This window comes from Thrips palmi, unplaced genomic scaffold (assembly GCF_012932325.1).
Source record: "Thrips palmi isolate BJ-2018 unplaced genomic scaffold, TpBJ-2018v1 HiC_scaffold_12, whole genome shotgun sequence".
Lineage (NCBI taxonomy): Eukaryota > Metazoa > Arthropoda > Insecta > Thysanoptera > Thripidae > Thrips > Thrips palmi.
In genome coordinates, this window is record NW_023144623.1 from 3,368,487 (window position 1) to 3,391,805 (window position 23,319).

Genomic DNA, 23,319 nt, shown 5'->3' on the forward strand with positions numbered 1-23,319 from the left:
AAACGAAAATCCAAGAACTACTGGGAACGAACCCACTGGTTCCTCACCATTTCATTACGCTTGTTCTTCACTCGGCGACGACAGGAAGAGGCTACGAAATACATTAGGTGGGTACGCCAGGCAGTGGCTGTCGTATCAGGCTTCGCGATGGTGCGCCAGTTCCGACACGCCTCCCGACCCCCTGTTGCAGCGAAACGTTTCCGCAAAATTTCTCAGGTCAACACTACTTTCACCCTTATGTACGGCTTGCTCTTCTGGAATGTGTTTTCAATGGCTTAACGATAGAGAAGCCCGTTTCTCCGGTGGTGTTGAAGAGTTGTTCACTGTATGTCAGTGTGTCAGCACAACTCCTAAACGGCACAGCCGATGACGAATGTTTGAATGCTAAGACTGACTATGCACCCAAGAAGCCTGCAGGACAACGCCGCAGGTTTACGCGGTATCGCCAAGCCTGGTACGACAACACGGTCTGGCATACACCTGCCCCGTGATAGACTAATCTAGTCGTCGCCGACTGAAGAACAGGAATCACAAAAGCGGAAATGGCGTCGGCGACTTACCCTCACTCACCCGTCCGAGTACATCATTAATAAAGTTTTTCGATTCGACACTCTTTTAAAATCAATTTAGCTTGTGTCAAATACTATCTCTTTTATTACCGATTTTGTGATTCTTCTTGTTCTTCAGTCGACGATGACCAGAATAGGTTTTAGGGTATTGTAACGAATCCCTGAACCGTGAGTTACGAACGAAAGTAAGAACCAAAACGGGTTTTGAGCATGCGCAGACGTCCCCCTCGACTCCACTCTGACGCAGCGTCTGCACATGCGTCAAAGGCCGTTTTGCTTCTTACTTTTGTTCTTCAACTTCCGAGATAAGGATTCGTCTAAACGCCTTGTTGGAGTGATCGGGTTGACACAACGTTACGCTAGCTCAGATTCCCCCCCCCCCCCTCCTCCCCAGTATTCGGCAGAAAGACGCAATACACTTTGTTACGCAGAAAATACACCTAAAGAATCATGTACCGCCCAAATTCGGGTGACGTTTCTCGCTAAAGTTTGAGTTCAAAATAGACCCTTTCAGTCCACGCCGGGTGAAGAACGAAAGTAACGAGGTAGGTGTACGCCAGACAGTGGCTTGTATCAGGCTTCGCGATGCTGCGCCCGTTCCGACAATCCACGCCAGGCGTTGGCACCTGCCTTGGCCTGCGGCGCTGGCCTGCCTTCGGCAGAATCTCTCGCTACATTATGAGACCTGATGGCACGCCAAAGCATATTCGGTCCCAACTTGTACGTTGGGGGCCCTGGTACAGGAACCAGTAGCGCGCCGTCACTGTGATAAGGGTACTTCGGAGAAGGGCTGGTCCGGAAGTTGAGAAGAAATCAAGTAGAAGTAATGCCTACACGCTTAAAGCTAAATTTCATTTAAACCCGCCAAAACCCCCGTGAAAGGCCGATTTCTTGTACTGTTTCCGGTCTATGCTCTTCTTCACTTCCGGCCCTGATAGAAGTGTCTAATCGGTCACAAGCGTATTTCACAACAACCGCCGCTAGGTGGCGCGCACCTGAACCAACGCTGCTTTCAGATTTCTTTTGTTCTTCACACGGCGACCACGGAAACCTTTCAGACCCTTGGGTCTGTTCGGGGTTCCTGCCAGCGTACCAGTAGCGAACGGCCTTTGAGCTTTGTTCTGGACCGAACCTCAACTGTGCAACGTGTTGCTACAGTGTACTGACGTAGATCCTGAACCGGAAGCAGGCAGACCAGCAGACGCCAAATTAGCCGGAAACTAACTTCTCTTCGGATCTAAAACTATAGCCGAGCTGTACAAATATTGCTCGCGAAACACACATGCACTGCAAACAAAGTATGAAACGACGTTCAAGTGTGGCCGATACGTTTGACTAACGTCTCTTTCCCATGTCAAGTTTGGATCAATGTCCTTCCGCCAACATGGCGACTGTGTGCTTCCGGTTCAGGGATCTACGAAAGTACCCTTTTCAGGGTAATATGTTGCGTTACGCCCAGCGTAACATTTTGCGCTACGCCCAGCGTAACGTGTTGAACCACGCCCAGCGTAACGTCGTGTTACGCCTGTCGAAACTCAATTTAGATTCAAGAAGTTCCAGAATCACTGACCGGCAGTTCAATTATTTGTCAATAGTCTCTTATCTAGTGAGTATACTCTCAGTCTCGCTGTTCACTTTTAGTACAGTGTATGGGCGTTTAGTCGCTAGCACCTCTAGTTTTTATGTAATAGTCATGAGTACTGTTCGCTTTTGTTCTTATTATGTGCAATTCTGTAAGTTCGTCTGGAAAAAGACTTCTTTATAAATTTCTGCAGTTAATGGTTTGTATTTACGAAGTTACTACATCTGGTTACTCTCGATAGTCAGGCAGAGGCCGAGAGTGTACCTACTTCGGGACAGATTCTGACCGACGTTGAGTGGGTTCAAAGCTCCTTCGTTCGACCGAGTTGGGCTGCTTTAGGAAGGTAGGTAGCTCCCCGCACGTTGCCCTAATCGCCCGATGTCCACTCGACTTCCGGTCTGAATCTTTGCTGACGTTCCCCATGCTAGGCTTTTTTTTTTTTTGACGTGAGGAATTTGGGCTGGTGGAGGAGGCTTTCGTCCCCTTTCGTGAGTATGCACGACGTCACTTTAACCGATGAACTAGCACCTAATGCGATAAAGATAAATAACCACTGCCACCCCGTGTGTGCAACTGGTGACATTGGTTTCAAGCTCTTCGAAATTCAGAAGATCGTATTGATCGTGTTTTGCTGAGAGATCGCGAGCAACGATCATTTAACATGAGATCTTCTACTGCTTAACCAGTCGAAACGCTTCTTGAGATCAACTCGTCTCAACAATTGATCCTGGAAGCGAAAGAAGGGAATAATTGGACTTTTCTCCAAATTGAGTTTTAATCTTATGATTGTGCCTCAGGATGGTTTGCATCCTTACACCAAATTGTTTGACCCAATTCTTATCAGTTTACGCGAATATCCACATGAAAAATTGGAACTCAACTTGACCCCTTTTACGGTCTAAATTTCATCGGTAAATGGAGGTAACTCAACCGAAGTCCACATGACTCCGTTGCTCAAAATGGCAATAGGAATTACAGTGTTCTCCCGCAATAGGTCGACGGCTCGGGACCGGATCTCGGACTATAACGAACACGAAAACCGAACAGCACATGGTGCGAAGGCCGGGCTCCAGCAGTGCTCCGAGCTCGGGGAGGCCATAAAACAATTAGCAGGCCCTTGGGTCCTACACTGGAGTGGCCCGAAACGCAGTGCCGACCGGCGCCTTACGGGTGTACGCTACCTGGCCAGGTCGGCACTGCGGTTCGGGGTCCCGTCAGCGCCCGGGTTCGCGCGTTTTCGACCTGGCGGCACGGAGGACCCCTGTCAATCATCCCCGAGGGTCGAGCTCGCCGGGCCATAAACCCTCGTGCGTAAGCGGGGGCCGTCACATGAAAACGACTTATTGCGAATCGACCTAATGCGGGAGAATACTGTATCGCAACTTGTGTCGTTATGAAACTAATGTTGAAAGAATTAACTCAACTTAACTCCCCATCACTAGTTGGATAAAAGGGGTAACTCCAAAAAAGTATCAGAGAAATATAGACTCTACGCAGACCTCAGCTCTACTTGAATTGTCTCCCAATTCCACCTCGTTTGAGAGAACAAAGTAAACATGGTTCCGTAGTCCACTCCAACGTAAAGATGTAAAGCACAGAAAGCGGCTACAGAGTGATGCTACACTTTTAAAAATTTTCACAGTTATTTCTTAGGCTCTTTTTGACAAAAATGCAATTGCATCATTCATCTGATTGGATTAAGTTTACCCTGCAAACAGTGTTTTTGTTTCTCCTGAAAAATGATGAAAATTGAGTTTTCCCCTTCTTCCGCTTCATGGACCAATTTCGCGTATATTTGTGATGCCCCCATCGAGTCGCATTACATCGCGACGGGCTTTGATTGGTCCGCGCGGTAGGATAAACTGATTCTAGTCGTCCGCGAGGACGAACCAGAAGCATCTCAAAATGGGAAATGGCCCTGACAAATACCCTCACGCGTTCGAGTGCATTTACTTTGAAAGAGTTACCGAAGCGGCACTCTCCTTAAGTCAATCATGCATCTGTCACGTCCTTTCTGGGGAAGGGAATTAACATATTTTTTAGCATTTTCCCCTTGATCAGGATCACTTTCTTTTCCCGACCCACTCTTTTTCGGGTTATGTGATTCTTTTTCTGCAAACGACGACCACTAGAATAGCCTATTTCTCATGTTTGGCATGATTGCTCGCCCCTTGCTCGCGGTCTCTCAGGGGCGAACCCTGCCCTTGGCAGTCAAGATGTAGCTTTCGAAGGAAACTCGGTGAATTTGTGGAGAGTTGTCACTCACGAGTAATTTGGGTTCGTTATGTCCACAGGTCCATTGCCTTTCCCCAATCGTTGCCAAAGGGCTCCGACTTTTTTAAACCTCCTCCACCATGGACATGGAAAGTAGGTTGGAAGAGGAACAGAACCGTTTCCATGTAAATTTAGTACTTCACACAGTAAATTGAAATGGTAGAATCTGTAGTGGTCTGAGAGCCCCAAATCGCAGAAACCGACAGGTAAATAGATCCGGGGCGGTTTTGCACCAAAACCGCCAACGGCAAACCCATTTTGCACACAGGCGACGGAATCCGTGCACTCGCCACGGAATCCGTGCACTCGCCACGGAATCCGGACAACACTGCACCGTAATCGTCAATTGCGATTCCCTCCACCTCGCGACTTTGAGATGTTATATTATTGGAAATAAAGAGTGTAGATGTACCGCGTAAGGAAAAGATTACTTTATAGACTTGTGAAAGCAAGAAAAAGTATGCACACTCATCAAAATGTGTAAATAATGTCCAAAACAACAAAAGCATCCAGAGACACAGTGAGGTTAGGGTGGTCAGCGAGACCGCTACCCCTTAGCAGTTTCTGTGAGCCCATCCCAGTTTCTGTGGAGCCTTTGTCAGTTTCTGTTAGTCCATGCCAGTTTCTGTGACTACCAAATTCAGAGCCATTTACTGGCGGTTTCTGTGCCGAACTGTTACGGATTCTGCCATTTCAATTTACTGTCCATACATACTTCTAAGCAGCACCCAAAAGCATGCACTAAGGGTTTTTCTTTATATTTCTTATCAAAAGTCTGCACGAGTCTTGTATTTTAAGACTTTCTTTTGTATTATTAGAAACCACGGTACAGATGTATTACTACACTGCAAACCTAACTGTCTACTAAGTACACACTTACAAATGCGTGCTTGCAAGTACACACTTACAAACGCATGCTTAGCCAAGTACACACTTACAAATGCATGCTTGGAAGTCCTCACTTACAAACGCATGCTTGACGCCGTATAACTCCATGCGTCAAGCATGCGTTTGTAAGTGTGTACTTGCAAGCAAGCATTTGTAAGTGTGTACTTGGCCAAGCATGCATTTGTAAGTGTGTACTTAGTAGACAGTTAGGTTTGCAGTGTACACGAGTCTCCAGTAATACTGAACCGTCTGATTTGCACTACAAAACCGTTTTTTCATAATACAAATAGTACAGTACAAAGAAGTGTCTAAAACCACCTGCAAATGTTCCGAAGCAATTTCATGTAATTCAAAGAAAAGTTTTGTATTATAAAACATAAAGTTAAGTTGCACAAGAGAAAAGTTTCATAGTATAAATGCGCCGTGCTTTCTTATAAAATAAAAGAATCCTTCGTAATACAGAAGCCGTCCTTAGCAAACTTTTGTGTGAGAATCACCTGGTTTCTTTTTGTACCACTGACTCCAGCCTAAGTATGCTTGTGCATGCAATTTGGCTGGGTTTAAGTGGATTGGCCACAGTGGTGTTGTGTATCTTAAGGAAACCATTGGCCCAGGGAGGGCTTGAGTTTGAGGCTTTGTCCCACGGAACCCACAATTCGCTGCAAATGTCAGAATTTTAATCCAAATTTTTGGTATGATTCCAGTTTGCACGAAGTGTGGCGGGGTCAAAAAGACCAAACGTAAGTACTTCGCTCACTTCTCTACTTCAGTGGGAAACTCTGTGGGAACATCATTAATAACTTAACGTAAGACTTAAGCACGGCCACATTCTTATGCAACTCGTTTTGTGACAAAAATGTGGAGACGGAGCTATGTCTTAAAGCATAGACTTGTATTTAGTTAAAAGTTCAAACTACGGATGTGCGAATCAAGGGTTTTCATTTCGAATCGAGTCAAAAAAATAAGATTCCGAACTCAAATTGAATCTTGAAAAATCGAATCGAACTTTCAAATATTCGATTTCGACCTGAAACGACAATGTAATTGGTGCTTTTCAAAACACATTTTCTGTGATAAAGGAAGAGCATAGAGCAGGAATAAAAAAAAAAGAAGAAAAATCAAATATCTGATCTTGCTTAGATCAAAACAACGCTATGCGCGATACTTTCAACCGATTCGGGGTCGAAGCAAAGAGACCCTTCCCCGAATCGAGGTGAATCACCCCTAATTCGATACCGAACTATTCGCACATCCCTAGTTCAAACCCAATAAACTCAATGTGAAACTCGTAGTCAGCTTTTTCTCACCAACGCTCATTTTCGGTTAGCCGAATTACTTACTTTTCGGTGCATTGCTTTGCACGGAATTGGCATACGCTTTGAAATACGCGGGTTCGTGTAACAAAGCAAGAAAACGTGCATTATTATGTAGCATCTCGCGCGTCGTTGCGCGAGAATACGTGTTTTCACGCGTACGCTTAAGTTCCTAGTGTCCACAAAAAAAAAAACTATACATCGAAGTAATTAGAGGCGTAATAGATTTGAAGCGATCTGAAGTGATCAGGAAGCGAAAGAACGAGGGAACTCAATTTTTATTCATTTTCGGGAGATATTTAGAGTTCTCTGCAGGGGAAAGTGGCTTAAGATGACTACTAGTGACGTAGTAAAAGTGCGACATATTTGTGACAGAAGACCGTGCCGCCGGTGCTGTTGCGTCACCTCATCTAGAGGACTCTACAGAGCCAACTGCGGACCCAGTGACGAATCACAGGACGCAGGAAACAACGGCAGCGTCTAGGTATAAAATGTTTTTCACAATTTCAGTCAAGTGGCAATTCTTTCTACGATTTGATAGTATCTGCACCCGAGTTAAAATAGAAGGCTGCAGAAAGGCTGACGCACGGCTGACGCATGGCTGTATGGGCCGTTTTTTGGCTGTATGCATGGCTGCCGTGGCTGCCTTGCAGCCATGTCGCAGCCATAGCGACGTCCTGGACTTGCAGCCATCCACGCTGCAGTGGCTGGTCTGGCTGTTTCACGGAGCGCTTTGGCTGTGAAACGCTTCAGAAGCTGCGCACAGAAGCCTTTTGGCTGCCCTAAGCAGCCTATAAACGCTGCCACGCACAGCCAACTTAGCTGCAATGGCTGTAGGCTGCGCGTCGCAGCGTGTTGGCTGCTGGCGCCAGCCGGGCCGTGGCTGGACGTTACAGCCATGTAGGCTGCCACGGCTGTAGGCTGCGCGTCGCAGCGTGTTGGCTGCTGGCGCCAGCCGGGCCGTGGCTAGACGTTACAGCCATGTAGGCTGCCACGGCTGTTGGTTGCGCGTCGCAGCGTGTTGGCTGCTGGCGCCAGCTGGGCCATGGCTGGACGTTACAGCCATGCAGGCTGCCACGGCTGTAGGCTGCGCGTCGCAGCGTGTTGGCTGCTGGCGCCAGCCGGGCCGCGGCTGGATTTTACAGCCACGCGGGCTGCAATGGCTGTAGGCTGCGCACTGCGCGTCGCAGCGTGCTGGCTGCTAGCGGCAGCCTGGCCGCGGCTGTACTTTACAGCCACGCAGGCTGCAATGGCTGTAGGCTGCGCGTCGCAGCGTGTTGGCTGCCGGATGCAGCCGGGCTACGGCAGGACTAAACAGCCATGTAGGCTGCAATGGCTGTAGGCTACGGATTGCAGCATGGTGGATGCTGGCGGTATTCAGGCAACGGTCGTATTCCTTGATTAAAGGGCCATAAAAAATAGAAAAAAATAGACTGGGTGCGTGGTATGCTGATATTTGAGTTGAATACGTTAACATACATAAGCCATGCAAGTTTCGTAAAAATCGGGAAACTTTTTTGTTATCTTTGATATCTCGGGAACGGTAAGTCCTACATGAAATTACTTAGCAGATTTGGATCTGGAACGGTGTTCGGACCCTAGAAACTCTACAAAGGGCCCCATAGAACTTCAAAGGGCGTAACAGGGACCCTCAAAGGTCCTCATGGGGACCTTCATGAACTAAGGAGTGAAGCCTAGTAGCGATATGGATGCTGCCGATGGCATCCACGAGGCTGCAGGATGCGGCCGAGATGTGGCTCTGACCCGCAGCTTCATAGCTGCCGGGGGCAGCGTGGGCCGGGCGAAAGAAGGCTGCCTGGAGCATCCTGAAGGCTGCGGGGTGCAGCCTACAGCAGCGCCTCACAGCCTCCAGGCTTCCAGGGGCAGCGTGGCCCGGGCGAAGGAAGGCTGCCTGGGGCATCCTGAAGGCTGCGGGGTGCAGCTTAGAGCAGCGCCTCGCAGCTGCTGGGGGCAGCGTGGCTCGCGAAGGAAGGCTGTCTGGCGCATCCTGCAGGCTGCGGGGTGCAGCCTAGAGCAGCGGGGGCAGCGCTGACTGGGCTCCAAAGGGACACTTCAGTGGCTGGCAGGTGCAGCCATAGAGACCACTAAATTATGCATATAGAATCATCATTTTATGCGCCACATTTTGACCCATTTATGCGGACTTTATGCGCCTAAAAATGTAGTTTTATGCGGGGTTTATGCGGGTAAAATTGTGGTTTTATGCAAAAATATGCGAAGGAGGAAAATAGGAGCGGAATGACAAATAGTAGAATTAGCTCATAAAAAAGTATTTAATGTTATTATCACATTAAAATTATTCAAGTTAACACACTTTAAAATTCAGTCAAGTAATGAAATGACTAGTTTCATTCAGATCAGATACAGAGATACAATAGAATGAATACATCATTATCATTCATTTTTTAATCATTATTCCATGCCATGTCCTCAGCATCATTATAATACACAGAGTGGGTGCCTGCACCACCACCACCAGCCACACCTGCACCGTCCACTATATTTTGTGCATTTTGATCATAATCATCGCCATCATCAACTTGCTCAGAACACTTATCTTATTATTCAAGTCAACTCCATTACAGAAATAAATGCACATCATAGCTTCTGCCTTCTCATTAGCCAAATTTGTTCTTTTGGGAGAAAATATGTCACCATATGCACTGAAACCCCTTTCACTGTCAACATTTGCCACACTCACATGTAGTACTTGCAAACAAGAAATAGAAAAGTCACTGGGGTCTTTCATCATAGAATTCAAAGCATTTACAACAAGGTCCCCCCTATGGGCACTTTTTTCATAGGATCAGCATTAGCATTTTTTTCCCTTTACTGGTCAGAAAGTAATGAATCCCAAAATTAAAAAAACAGTTTGTTGGAATGGAATCCAAAATTTTAATTTTCTCTTTTGCCTGTGAAATCTTTTCATGAGAAAGAGAAGCAGCTAACTTACGGGGATAAAGAGCAGCCTAGGACTAAAAAAATTCTCTAGCAGTGTCATCTTTCATCTGAGATTGCAACAGGTCATCACAAGAGACACACACCTGCTTAATTCTTTCAAGCAATTTTTTTTGTTTAGAGGAAGGAACTAAGTCAACACATGCTTTTGTCTTCTCAAGTAAAAAGACTTGATGTCTTTAGAACTATCCCCGGCTTTTGCCACACTTGACATAGTCACACTCAGCTTTTTTACCTTAGCATACAATAAGTGAGACATTGGATATTTAGAACCCTCTACTAGCAGCTGCAAATCAAAAACAGGGCCACAATAATCTACAACAAATTTTGCCTCTGCCTTAATTATTAACAGGTCCTCAGGTTTCAATTTCAAAAAATTTTTTACAGCTTTTGTTTCATTCTTCCCCAGTCAACTGCTTTTTCACATATTCAGCTACATCATCAACATTTTCAGACAAATACACAACAGATTTTTTCCATGTTCCCCATCTGGTCATGACGGGTAAGGGAAATTGTTTCACTTCTTTAGCTCTAGAAAAAGAATACTTTTCTTTTAAAAAAGTAACATATCTGTTTTTCCTTTTTCGGGTGTTTTTGAAAATTTTCTTATTTTGGACACACATTCATTAAGTCTATACAGTTTCTCGGGGAAAAATTCTCACAACCTTATCCAACTTGTGGGCCCAACACTGCAGGTGTATCAAACCAGGATTATCAAGGAGTGTCCTGAGAAGACGAAACACAAGTTTATGTAGGCAGCACTGTCCGAACCGATGGCCACTATGTTCAATGGGCAACTTCATAGTGTTGAACAGTCTGAAAAAAGAGAGAGAGAGAAAGTTAAAGACTTAACTCTCAATCTAAATACACAAAAAAATAAATTCTAATACTATACCAAACCTGCAGTATTGCCTTTGAACATTCGTCTGCATTGGCATTCTCAAGAATTTTCACTGAAGCCCCAAAAAAGTTGGGATGTTGGATTCTCTTTAGAGGGTAGCCCCTTTAAGAGGGGTTTGGAAAACCGCCTGGCCTCTCCTATTTGTTGTTTCGTCACACAGCACAACAATTTTCTTTCCCTTCACTTTATCTTTGAGATAATCGTCGTATTCTTTTTCAAAAAGGGGGGAAAATTTGTCTCGAAGCTGCTGAGCACCGGCAAATCACCGGAACCTGAAAAAAGAGGGGAAAAAATAAATATACAGGGTTGTTTACTTGCAGTAGTTTGGAGGTTAGGTCCATTCAACCGGTACCAAAACACATAACGACGAGTGTAAGCTCCTCGTTTTAGAAATATTTTTCTCACCAGGAAAGTATTTTTTGAACCACTTCCTCATTTCAGGCTTGTCAAGCTTTCTAGTGGTATGTTAGGTTAACAAACGCTCGCACTGTCGACTTAATGAACTCTTCTCTATCTTCCTTTACCTTTTGGCATTACTCATACTTTCCGAAATAGATGCCTGCCTTTTTTTCTTCGCAGCCGCCTCAGCCTCAACTTTTTTCCCGTTGTTTTTGTGCAAATCCGCCTTGATGTGATTGTCAATGGTGCTCTTGCGCTCATGGTCAACTCTCTTGTCGCAAAATTTGCACCAAAAATTTCTTGTCAAACACGTACATACCATCATCATGATATGCAAACGCCCTAGCTGCCGCTGTTGCAGGGGCCATTGTAATGTTTATGCGGCCGGCAAAGCCGTGCCCCCAAAAAACCCCCACAATATCAAAACACTTGCGTCTGTCCGCAATCTCACTCACTACTCGAAGTCCATAAACCCCGTCGAACATGCTGGGAAAGGGCGAGAAAGCGAACGGGTGGAGGGGGCGAGGGGGGCGGGGCGGGGGGTGGGGCGGGACCCTGCGGTGAGGGCGCAGGAAACAAGGCCTATTTTTAAAAGGTGGCGCGCAAAAGCTGGGGGAAAAGGCGTATTTTTTCGGGTTTGGGGTCAAGGATTTATGCGGGAAAAGTCTTTTGCGATAAAAGAAGATCTTTTTTGCGTTTGGAAAATTGCGCATTAGGGTCTTTTTTCCGGTTGAAAAACTGTTAAACTGTCCGCTTTTTTTATTTAAAAAAAGGTTTGACGTTAATTTAGGGTCTCATGGCCAAGACCTCCCCTGCGGATGGCTTATTTTGGTGCGAGCCCAAACGCCAAGGAGCCACCGGCCACCGCGCGGTGAACGGGGGGAGAGCCGCAGAATCGCGCCTATTTTTTCTGGGCAAAGTTTCGCCCTTTTTAAAGATTTTGGAGCCTCAATTTGGTTATGGGAAAGTTGGAAAAAATGAAAAATGTTGTCTTCTTAAATTATCGTCTCCGTTTGCTTGACTCAAACTTTTAATTGTCCCTTCTCTACAACAAAAACGATTTGGGATAATAAATGTTCCCTTTTTTTCCGCTTTTCGGGTCAAATTTATTTCTACTTTGTTTAAAAAATTTACGTTTTATTTCAAAAACTAAGGCACTTAATGTCATGGGACTTATTTGACCCGTGAACGATGCAATTCGCCGTTGATACGCCCCCTGCAAATAGTACTTTAATCGACTTTAATAGACAATTTGTCCCGCCTGCACTCTTATTCCAGGAACGTGACATCACGTCGGAACGAACGTGACAAAATGTCACGTTCGTTTGAGCATTGGATCGCGTTCGTTTGAGTGTTGACAAGCTGATTTTTGGGCAATCCACACCCAAACGAATGTGACTTAATGATCAAACGAACGTGACATTTTGTCACGTTCGTTTCAACGTGTTGTCACGTTCCTGGATGAGCTTAAAATTGCATAATTCATGGGTCTAAGAAGGTCCTTGACATTTTAGTGTGCACAGCCAAAATACGCAAACTCAAGCGTGTGCCAAGCTCACCCTTCATGGAGTCGGCCTCAAGGCACACACTTGGTTTTGTGGTCACTTGATGAATAGACCGTGGCGTCTTCCATTCTTGTCAGAAACATTTGCCTTGAAATTGGCATGAAGTGACAATTAGAGTTTTTGCAGTGCTTTCAGCAAAGAAGTTTGTTCCTTGGGCTGACTCGGTAGTGCTCGGCACACACTTGACTTTGCAAAGTAGAATGGCCCTTATTTTGAGATGACGTCATTGCCACTATGTTTCTTTCTGTAAGCATAGTTCCGATTGTTTTTCTTCGGCAGTGCTGGCAGCGACTCGCCCGCCAGGCTTCCCCGTGAGGCGACCCTCGCCGAATCATGGAGTCAATCTCCACCGGTTCCACAGGGCTCCTTGGACTCCACTGCACAACCAACCTCACCGGAGCCTCCAGTCCCTCCAGGACCCCTAGATGCGCCACCTGACCTGGACCCTCCGCCCAATCTGTTCCCCTCGCCTAACCTGGACCCCCCACTTCCAGAGCCAGACTCCCAACATCGTTTGAAGTTGAAAGTGGCCAAGAGGAAGGCGTCTGTGCCGGGGAAGGAGGCTGCTTCGAAGCCTCAGGCGGACGCCCCGGCGAGGCGGTCAAGACGTCGCGCCTCCCCGTCTGCGACGCCAGGCCCGAGCGACGCCCGTCCAGCGCCGGTGAGGAAGCCAAGGCGTCGAACCCCCAAGTCACCGCCGGGGAGCCGAGCCACCCTGGCCACCAGGCTGCAGATGACCATGGCTTTGGTGGACGAGAACAGAGACCTGCGCTGCTCCAAGTGCGACATTAGGTTCGGCAGCCCCAGAGACCTCGCAGGTCACTTGCGGCAGCACAATGCCAAACGGCCCTTCCAGTGTGACGAGTGCGGCCGAAGCTTCGCGGAGTATTGGAACCTACGGATGCACCAGTTCATCCACACTGGTGAAAAGCCGTTCCAGTGCAAGGTGTGCTCCAAGAAGTTCCGAGCCAAGGACAGCCTCAGGCAGCACATGACGCTGCATTCCGGAGAAATGCGTTACGCGTGTGAGAGCTGTGGAAAGAAGTTCAAGTTCCGGTCGTCGCAGCACCGGCACAGGAAGTCCTGCCCTGCGAATCAATCGTAGCGTTCCTTGTTTGGTTCGGAGCATAGGGTCTCCTATGCTACTGGAACCACTATGTAGTCTTGCTCTTCCATTATAAGTTTCTATTTCTGAACTGTCTTACATTTTCCGTCATGTACAATGACTGGTAACGACGTTCTATTTTGTTTCTTTTCAAGTATTGGTGATCATGCCACATGATACTGGCATCATTCTACATGATGGTATGGCAGCCGCCACGGTAAATTTAAATGTAACACGCTTTCGATGCGAAACACGAAGTCTCACTATTTCTCTTAAAAAGGTGTCTCACTTATTTTTTTTTGTGTTTTCTATGAATCGACCGATTGTGGGTTTTCATATTCTCAGCTTATCTAATTGAAATAAAGTTTTGTTTTGCTTGCATTGTTATGCCGTGTTTGGAGATGCTTCCTACCTTCTTGAAGGATATTCTGAAAATGGAGCAATCACAAAGGTGCGGAACATTCTGTGAATTTCTTTTTTTGCCAGGATTCTCCGTAGCCTCCTTATCAATATTCTCCGTAGGATCTTACAGTATTCTCTGTGGGACCCTACAGTATCCTCCGTAGGACCGTAAAGGCTTCTCCGTAGGGCCTGGAAGACTGTGGTCCTGCGGAGAAGACTGTACGCTCCTACTCACAATACTGTAAGGTCCTACGGAGAATATACTAAGGGGGCTACGGATAATCACGAAGAGCTGTTAACAGAATTTTCCGTAGCTTCTTGCCTCAGTGTACTTTAACAATTTTTTGCGATTCCTACGATATTGTACCCTGGAGTGCATTAGTTTTTTTGAAATAACCACCCCTTAATTTTTGCGATGAAAGAGCGTTTTGTAGGGACTTCCATCACAATTTTTTGTGATGACTTTTTACTGCATCTTCTTTGTAGTCATTATCGTATAAACGTGATACTTTATTGCAAACTTTAGCTGTAAATTTTTTATTGTAGATTTATTGTAGTATTCACAGCAAAAAAACTTGTGATCAGTTTTTTATTGCAAAATTTAGACAGTAACTATCGCAGTTTGAATTAAGTGAAACCCTGTTAAAATCGCACGTTGTATCTGAACTTGCCTATCTTGACTCATGCAGTTTAATAGCCAGATAGTACTGATTGAGTGAGCAGAACGATTTTACCGAGTGCACGGAGGGTGTCAATAAGAACATGACAGGCATACTTTGATACATGATATAATTGGAGCTCTTACAGGTCAGGCATTTAACAACTAAGTGTATTTAGTTAGCCACCAATTGTGAACGAAAGAGAGAACTCTTCCTGCTGATAAGAGAAAATAAAGAACAACTGACTAGGGTAATCATTATAAAATTACACGTAAAAAGATGACAACGAACAAAAGTAGAGAACAACTAAAACAATATGAGAAATGCACTGCTGGTACCAACAGATGACAATCGGACAACGGGAATGCCAGCTTAGCATGATCCTGGGATCATGGCATCTAGCATGGTCCTGCGGAGAAGACTGTACGCTCCTACTCACAATACTGTAAGGTCCTACGGAGAATATACTAAGGGGGCTACGGATAATCACGAAGAGCTGTTTACAGAATTTTCCGTAGCTTCTTGCCTGTGTACTTTAACAATTTTTTGCGATTCCTACGATATTGTACCCTGGAGTGCATTAGTTTTTTTGCAATAACCACCCCTTAATTTTTGCGATGAAAGAGCGTTTTGTAGGGACTTCCATCACAATTTTTTGTGATGACTTTTTACTGCATCTTCTTTGTAGTCATTATTGTATAAACGTGATACTTTATTGCAAACTTTAGCTGTAAATTTTTTATTGTAGATTTATTGTAGTATTCACAGCAAAAAAACTTGTGATCAGTTTTTTATTGCAAAATTTAGACAGTAATTATCGCAGTTTGAATTAAGTGAAACCCTGTTAAAATCGCACGTTGTGTCTGAACTTGCCTATCTTGACTTATGCAGTTTAATAGCCAGATAGTACTGATTGAGTGAGCAGAACGATTTTACCGAGTGCACGGAGGGTGTCAATAAGAACATGACAGGCATACTTTGAAACATGATATAATTGGAGCTCTTACAGGTCAGACATTTAACAACTAAGTGTATTTAGTTAGCCACTATTGTGAACGAAAGAGAAAATAAAGTACTACTGACAAAGGAAATCATTCTAAAATTACACGTAAAAAGATGACAACGAACAAAAGTAGAGAAGAACTTAAACAATATAAGAAATGCACTGTTCGGACCAACAAATGGCAATCGGACAACGGGAAGGCCAGCTTAGCATGATCAAAGCCACCGGTAACAGTCTGGAGGGCAGCCAGCCTGCCTGGCGTGTGCCCCCAGTGTCACTTGACGTGTGTCACTCCGATCCACTCCGAAGCACCACGAGCAATTAACGGAGTAACAGTATTCCAACGGCGCGCGAAGGTGGAGGAAAGGGTTCCTTCGCAGCAGGTCTCGTATAGAGCGGTCGTGAAGCCACGCTTGAGGGCACACACCTCCAGGAGAGGGTAACTGCAGCGCCAGCATGGTGAGGCGCGGGGCTGTCGTGGGACTGACGGCCCGCACGAAGTCCGCCAAGTCCACTTCCTTGTACTGGAAACTGATAACCATGGAGAGGGTCCGCAGCGCCGGGAAGTGAGGCAGAGCGGCGGCCATGTGGCCAAGGACGCTGCACGATGAACGTACGTCAAAATGAAGGGTCTCAAGGATACGGGCCGAGGGCGATGCGGCCAGTGCAAGCAGCGGGGCAGTGGGATCAGGATCGTTGCAAGGAACCGACACAGAGCGGAGCCGCGGTGCCCCGCGCAGCAGTTTCAGTACACCTGGGGAAACTTTACATTCACACCCAAATGATAATGAGGAGAGGTTGGGCAAGTTCTTCAGTTCGGACAGATCATCCCTTGAGACTTTTTCGAAGGACAAGGTGCGCAGGTTCAGTAGCACTTTTAGTGACGACACGGGAATATGCGTCGAGTCCAGGTGTACATCTTCGAGGGTGGCGGCATACGCCTTCAGTAAAGCTTCCATCCAGGTAAGTATCTTGGGAAAGCGTGGTGTAGCTGAGCTTCTTCAAGGAAGAGATACCTGCCAAGTCATTCAAAGACGCTAACAGCGGCTCTCGAGAATAATTACATATTTGCAAACTATGGAGATGGTTTACACTGCTAATCGCGACAGCCAGTAGATGGATATTCCACTTTATGGCTCGCGTGGAAATGGGATCAAAGGCCAGAACGAGCTCCTTCACACCACCTAAGCGGGATTGTTTCAACACTGCAGCCGAAGCCCGCGCCACGCTCAGATTGGACACGAAGAGCTTAAGCCGGGCAACAACACACGCAGTGACTTCAGGCTCCGGGTCAGTTTCACCAGTGTAATACAGGTTCACTTCCCGGAGGCAGGGTGCAAGGCGGAGGGCGGCGCGCAACGTGGAATCCCTAGACGAAAGTCGAACGCGGCGCCACAGGTCCGCGTGCAGGCACAGGTCGCGGAGGCGGCGGCACAGCACGCGGCAGTCGAAGAGCTGTCTCGGCGGCAGGAACGCCAGCACGGCCAGCAGCGCGTCGTCCGGCAGGGCCAGCAGCAGCTGCGGGCAACAAACACCGCAAATGTTGGTGAAAGTCTCATTCCAGGATCGCGACATTACGGTGAAACGAAATGCGACAAAATGTCACGATCCTTTCAGCGTAGTGTCACATTCGTTTGGATCCATGCACAAAGTTTAATTGAGAGGCTGAGAGGACACCACAGCCATTTTTTCCATGCAGGACAAATGAACGGTGCACACCAACTAGCCATGGACTTTTTTGTTAGCAATTACCGAGCGATTATGTGTCCGTTGCAAAACGTTACCAGAGGGCGACAATTCAATCACAAACCATAGACAAATTTGTGCACCGATTTTTGGAAGCATTATTGTTTATAAACTGAGCGATAAATTGTTCACAAATGTGGACAAGCATGTCCGAGAAAGTCCATAACACTAGTTAGTATGTAGAAAATGAAACAAATTATGTCTATTAGCAATACGCTTATTTCGTCCCCAAGATCTGGAGGCAACGTGAAGTGTCCTACAGATCGACAAACTTGTCAACAGCCCTACATCACATTGTTTAAAAGCCATGGACAATTATGTAGACATTTGGTAACGCGTTGTAAGATACAAAGAAAAACCTGCGTAATACGAAGAAAAACCACTTTCGTATTATGCTTGCTCCATTTCCTTCGTATTATGGGAAATTTCTTCGTAAGACATATTGAGTGCTGATCGCGCCGGAAGTACGCATGAAGCCTATTCCGTGTACACTTCCGGCGCGATCGGGGCCATTTCCGGTCCCAGTCAGGTTACTTCCGCAGTTTAGTGGATGCAATATGCTATCAAGAGCGTATATTTACATGTGCATCGAGTGGGACGTCTTGAATGGCAAAACACACCGCACTGATGAAAAACACCAAAATGCAGCAAAAACGACGATTTTCACGCCATTTTAAGACTAAAACGGCCTCCGCCCGGGCCAAAGACCTTGTCCGACAGCTCTCCCTAAAATTTACAGCATTCGGACGTATGTTCCGCATGAAAAGCGAGATAGGGCATGTCAAATTTGTCCCTGGTCCCAATGTCATGCTCGTAAAAGTGTCACTTTTGACGATTATTATCGTAGGTCTAATTAAACCTATTTTGTGAGGCCTCTGATGGGGAAGAAGGGGGCGGCTCCGGTCAAAACAGTTTCAGCACTAGTCTTACAGTATCGTAAGAGTCCCATTTCCGCGAAACATTTTTCGATTTTAGATCCATGATCCTCGCATGTAGTCCATTGAAGTATCGACCGACACCCCCTGAATACGAAGAGACGACTTACCGATTGGTCCATTGTTACGGCGACGTTGCGGGCGATTCCTACAGCACGGTGGGGAAGTACTCTGGAACACGTTGTCAAGGCGCCGTCCTCGCAGTGGTGCAGCCCAGCGCGACCTACAGTGAAAGAAGTCAGAGCACTGTGGGGGCACTCTCATTGCAAGTACGTGACGTCACGTTGAAACGAACGTGACAAAGTGTCACGTTCGTTTGAGCATTGTGTCACATTCCTTTGGATGTCAATCGGCCAAAAATTAGCTTGTTCACGTTCATTTTGTCACGTTCGTTTCAACGTGATGTCACGTACTTGGAATGAGAGTGGAAGACGAAGAACGAAAACAAGTCAGAAATGACCTCTTGTTTAGCCGATCCGTAGGTTCAGTGGAAGTAAAATGAGAATCACAAAGCGTCTCGTGGGTCTGGGTGGTTGAAGACCGCGAGCGAGTACAAGAACCGGAAATCCTATTTCTCTCTGCCTCTGAACCGACGATCGTCTTAATTTCTATGTGTGATCTGTAGGGTTCCAGTCTACGAGTGTGCCAGCCAGAATACTTTTACAATCACGTTACGCAAGTGCATTACAAGACTCGGTGAGGGTGCTGAAATGGAGGTGCGTAGGTGGAGCCAACGCTCGGCGTCGTTCTTAGTTCCCCCCTTTTCGCTCTTAGCTCCGTTCCGCGACGGCGCCAGAGTTTTCTCTGAGGATTGCAAGGCAATGCCAGGAAAGAGAAGCCCCGCAAACAGTTCTTCCTCTTCTCGCCTGACTTTCGAAGTTAAGCTAGAATCAACTTACGTGATTTTCGCCTCCTGCCAAGAACACTTAAACCCGAGCGGAGAACCACTCAACGTCCTGGCGTACCCATGAGTACGTATGTACGGGCGAGTACACCTTGTAATACTCATTAATTTCACACTTACATCACAATCAATTATATTGTCACCAAAGCTCCTATTCTTATTGCGTAGACGTGGCAACGTCATCAGCAACTTTTATGGTATTCCTGTCGGGAACCTTTTTTCTTTGAAATTTTCATCAAGTGACGATTAGAATTTTTGAGGTGCTTTCAGCTAAGAAGTTGGTTCCTTGGGGTAACTCCATACACTACAAACGTATTGGTCGGACACATGTCCAAAGTATGGCGTGACAAAAGGTCACGCGGAAAATTGGCGTGACACGAAATTAACGCCGGTAAACGGCAAGACGTGTGCGTCACGCCCTCATTTGCCGTGAATGACAAGACGTTTTACGAGAAAAGTCATGCCAAAAAGCGTCATGGCGAGCAATTTACACCCAAAATTGGCGCGGATTTTTAAGTCACGCCGTTTTATGGCGTTGACTTTTCTGTCATGCTGTTTTTGGCGTGATTCATTAACGCTCCTGCAGCGGCACGAAGTCACGCCGATAGATTTTCAGTGTAGTGCGTGTTAGGCACACACTTGACTGTGCAGAGTAGAATGGCCCCTATTTTGTGGTGACGTCATTGCCACACGGTGAAACCGATGTCTGGAAATTTCCAGACATTTTTTCCCATTTCCAGACATTGTCTGGAAATGGCCGTTTTTTTCCAGACAATGTCTGGAAATGTCTACTTTTTCCAGATAATGTCTGGAAATGGTCAAATCCCAGATATATATCTGGAAAAAAAACGGCATTTCCAGACAATGTCTGGAAATAACATTTTCCAGATAATATCTGGAAATTTCCCAGATAATGTCTGGAAACAAAGGCCTTGACGCCGAGGTCCACGGATTTGCGACCTGGGGGTCCCCGATGGTGTCCTCGAGGTCCCCAGGACACGAGGAGTCCAACGCCGAGGTCGCCGACGCTCTAGGACAAGCGGTTCCGGAGATACGGGGACGTACCACAAGGAGTCCGTCAAAGCAACTTTTTAGTTGGAGGCCAAAATCATCATCGGCCTCTGGCTGCGTTCCACTTGGGTGTCCGGGACTTTTGACTTCAGCATCGTGTTAAGGTAGTGCTAGACTACCAGGAACCCGTCAGGGGTCGCCGTCGGACCAACGGTGCGCCCAGGATGCCGACGAACGTGCCGCCGGGTCCTCCGCACCAGCCGCGAGCTTGGACGACGAAGCGGCCGTTAGAACACACTAACGGCCGACTAAGCACGTGGTGGCGTCGACGTACACGTCGGCGGCGTCGGTGCCAACGGCGTCGGCCTCCGTCGTCCAAGCTCGCGGTTGGTGCGGAGGACCCGGCGGCAGCGGCCGCAGCGGTGGCGACGATCGTTTAGGCACCCGGCACGCCACGGCGCTCCGGCGTGCCTCACGTTCGTCGGCATCCTGGGCGCACCGGTGGTCCGACGGCGACCCCTGACGGGTTCCTGGTAGTCTAGCACTACCTTAACACGATGCTGAAGTCAAAAGTCCCGGACACCCAAGTGGAACGCAGCCAGAGGCCGATGATGATTTTGGCCTCCAACTAAAAAGTTGCTTTGACGGACTCCTTGTGGTACGTCCTCGTATCTCCGGAACCGCTTGTCCTAGAGCGTCGGCGACCTCGGCGTTGGACTCCTCGTGTCCTGGGGACCTCGAGGACACCATCGGGGACCCCCAGGTCGCAAATCCGTGGACCTCGGCGTCAAGGCCTTTGTTTCCAGACATTATCTGGGAAATTTCCAGATATTATCTGGAAAATGTTATTTCCAGATATTATCTGGAAAATGTTATTTCCAGACATTGTCTGGAAATGCCGTTTTTAGCAGATGATACCTTCACACTTGAAACATACTTAAAACTACTATACACAAATGAAGGTGTCAGCGTGCTTTTACTCTCGAGTCCAGAAACCAAGCGCGTATCCTAACAATATAATAGGGGCTGGCGGCCGGGGCGGGCTGGTGCGTGTGGCTGGCTGGCTGGCTGGCAATGAGGCGCAGCCTGCGCGGAATTCGACAATCCCTCCGCGGTACAGCGCCAGCGGCACCGGGCGTCAACAATGGCACCTCCTCCTCGCACTGACAATCCCTCCCCGCCTGCCACGGCGCGGAGTATCGCGCAACAATGCCTCCCGATTCGGCCCGGCCTGGGGCGCTCGCTGGGGCTCGGCGGCGTGCGGTGCAAGCCACAGGTCGGCACGGCTAGTACCAACACCGGCCAGCTCACTCGGGTCTGTGTATTTTGTTTCATACACAATTTTAAATACTATCTTTGGAATGATCCCGCGTACTACCCCGTATAAGAAAACCAAACGAGTATCATCTGCTTTCATTAACGTTCGTTGAATGAGATTTTTTTTCCAGATATATATCTGGGATTTGACCATTTCCAGACATTATCTGGAAAAAGTAGACATTTCCAGACATTGTCTGGAAAAAAACGGCCATTTCCAGACAATGTCTGGAAATGGGAAAAAATGTCTGGAAATTTCCAGACATCGGTTTCACCGTGCATTACGTTTCTTTCTGTAAGCATATTTCCGATTGTGTTTCTTCGGCAGTGCTGGCAGCGACTCGCCCGCCAGGCCTCTCCGTGAGGCGACCCTCGCCGAATCATGGAGTCAATCTCCACCGGTTCCACAGGGCTCCTTGGACTCCACTGCACACCCAAACTCACCGGAGCCTCCAGTCCCTCCAGGACCCCTAGATGCGCCACCTGACCTGGACCCTCCGCCTGACCTGGACCCCCCACTTCCAGAGTCGGACTCCCAACATCTTTTGAAGTTGAAAGTGGCCAAGAGGAAGGCGTCTGTGCCCAGGAAGGAGGGTGCTTCGAAGCCTCACGCGGACGCCCCGGCGAGGCGTTCAAGACGTCGCGCCTCCCCATCTGCGTCGCCAGGCCCGAGCGACGCCCGTGCAGCCCCGGTGAGGAAGTCAAGGCGTCGAACCTCCAAGTCTCCGCCGGGGAGCCGAGCCACCCTGGCCAACAGGCTGCAGATGACGATGGCTTTGGTGGACCAGAACAGAGACCTGCGCTGCTCCAAGTGTGACATAAGGTTCGCCAACCCCAAGGACCTCGTGGCTCACTTGCGGCAGCACAATGCTAAACGGCCCTTCGAGTGTGACGAGTGCGGCCGAAGCTTCGCGGAGTATTGGAACCTACGGATGCACCAGTTCATCCACACTGGTGAAAAGCCGTTCCAGTGCAAGGTGTGCTCCAAGAAGTTCCGAGCCAAGGACGCCTCAGGCAGCACATGACGCTGCTTTCCCGGAGAAATGCGTTACGCGTGGAGAGCTGTGGCGAGAGTTCAAGTTCCGGTCGTCGCAGCACCGGCACAGGAAGTCCTGCATGCGAATCAATCGTAGCGTTCCTTGTTTGGTTCTGACATAGAGTCACCTATGCTACTGTAACCACTATGTTGTCTTGCTCTTCCATTAAAAGTTTCTATTTCTAAACTGTTTACATTTTTTGTCATGTACAAAGTATTGGTGATCATGCCACATGCAATGGCATCTTTCTACATGATGGTTGGCAGCCGCCCGGTAAATTTAAAAAACACGCTTTCGAGGCGAAATACGAATCTCACTATTTCTTTTAAAAGGTGTCTCGCTTTTTTTTTTTTGTGTGTGTTCTATGAATCGACCGATTGTGGGTTTTCATATTCTCACCTTATCTTATTGATATAAAGTTTTGTTTTGCTTGCATTGTAATGCCGCTTTTGGAAATGCTTCCTACCTTCTTGAACGATATTCTGAAAATGGAGCAATCACAAAGGGCGGAAAATTCTGTAATTTTTTTGCCAGGATTCTCCGTAGCCCCCTTTATCAATATTCTCCGTAGGATCTTACAGTATTCTCTGTGGGACCCTACAGTATCCTCCGTAGGATCGTAAAGGCTTCTCCGTAGGGCCTGGAAGACTAGGTCCTGCGGAGAAGACTGTACGCCCTACTCACATACTGTAAGGTCCACGGAGAATATACTAAGGGGCTACGGAGAATC

At 47.3% G+C, this 23,319-nt stretch overlaps 3 protein-coding genes across 8 annotated transcripts; 2 read left to right on the top strand and 1 right to left on the bottom strand.

Moving 5' to 3' along the window:
- The first annotated feature begins 147 nt into the window (after positions 1–147).
- On the top strand, positions 148–13,962 carry LOC117640447 (zinc finger protein 771-like). Its single transcript, XM_034376950.1, has 6 exons — positions 148–239; positions 335–454; positions 2,393–2,494; positions 4,446–4,550; positions 6,018–6,053; positions 12,750–13,962. The coding sequence occupies exons 1-6, from the start codon at positions 148–150 to the stop codon at positions 13,573–13,575; spliced, it is 1,281 nt and encodes a 426-aa protein (XP_034232841.1). The 3' UTR covers positions 13,576–13,962.
- Positions 13,963–16,072: 2,110 nt separating this feature from the next.
- Positions 16,073–21,859, bottom strand: LOC117639923. Of its 6 annotated transcripts, none has more exons than XM_034375997.1 (3): positions 21,838–21,859; positions 18,431–18,543; positions 16,073–17,157 (listed from the first exon to the last, which is right to left on the bottom strand). In XM_034375997.1, exons 2-3 carry the CDS (start codon positions 18,440–18,442, stop codon positions 16,465–16,467), a joined length of 705 nt encoding a protein of 234 aa, XP_034231888.1. In that variant the 5' UTR covers positions 18,443–18,543; positions 21,838–21,859; the 3' UTR covers positions 16,073–16,464. The 6 variants fall into 6 exon arrangements, with proteins under 6 accessions (XP_034231888.1, XP_034231886.1, XP_034231885.1 ...); XM_034375995.1 differs by lacking the exon at positions 21,838–21,859 and adding an exon at positions 19,345–19,719; XM_034375994.1 differs by lacking the exon at positions 21,838–21,859 and adding an exon at positions 19,220–19,356.
- Positions 21,860–21,997: 138 nt separating this feature from the next.
- On the top strand, positions 21,998–22,577 carry LOC117640448 (zinc finger protein 22-like). Its single transcript, XM_034376951.1, has one exon. It carries the CDS (start codon positions 22,317–22,319, stop codon positions 22,575–22,577), a length of 261 nt encoding a protein of 86 aa, XP_034232842.1. The 5' UTR covers positions 21,998–22,316.
- The last annotated feature ends 742 nt before the right edge of the window (positions 22,578–23,319 follow it).

Excerpts from the sequence above, each read along its gene's own strand:
- LOC117640447 (XM_034376950.1), top strand. The coding sequence starts at position 148 with ATGGTGCGCCAGTTCCGACACGCCTCCCGACCCCCTGTTGCAGCGAAA. Across the intron at positions 455-2,392 it reads ACGCGGTATCGCCAAGCCTG|TCAGGCAGAGGCCGAGAGTG; the intron begins GTACGACAACAC and ends TACTCTCGATAG. Across the intron at positions 2,495-4,445 it reads AGTTGGGCTGCTTTAGGAAG|GTCCATTGCCTTTCCCCAAT; the intron begins GTAGGTAGCTCC and ends TTATGTCCACAG.
- LOC117640448 (XM_034376951.1), top strand. The coding sequence starts at position 22,317 with ATGACGATGGCTTTGGTGGACCAGAACAGAGACCTGCGCTGCTCCAAG.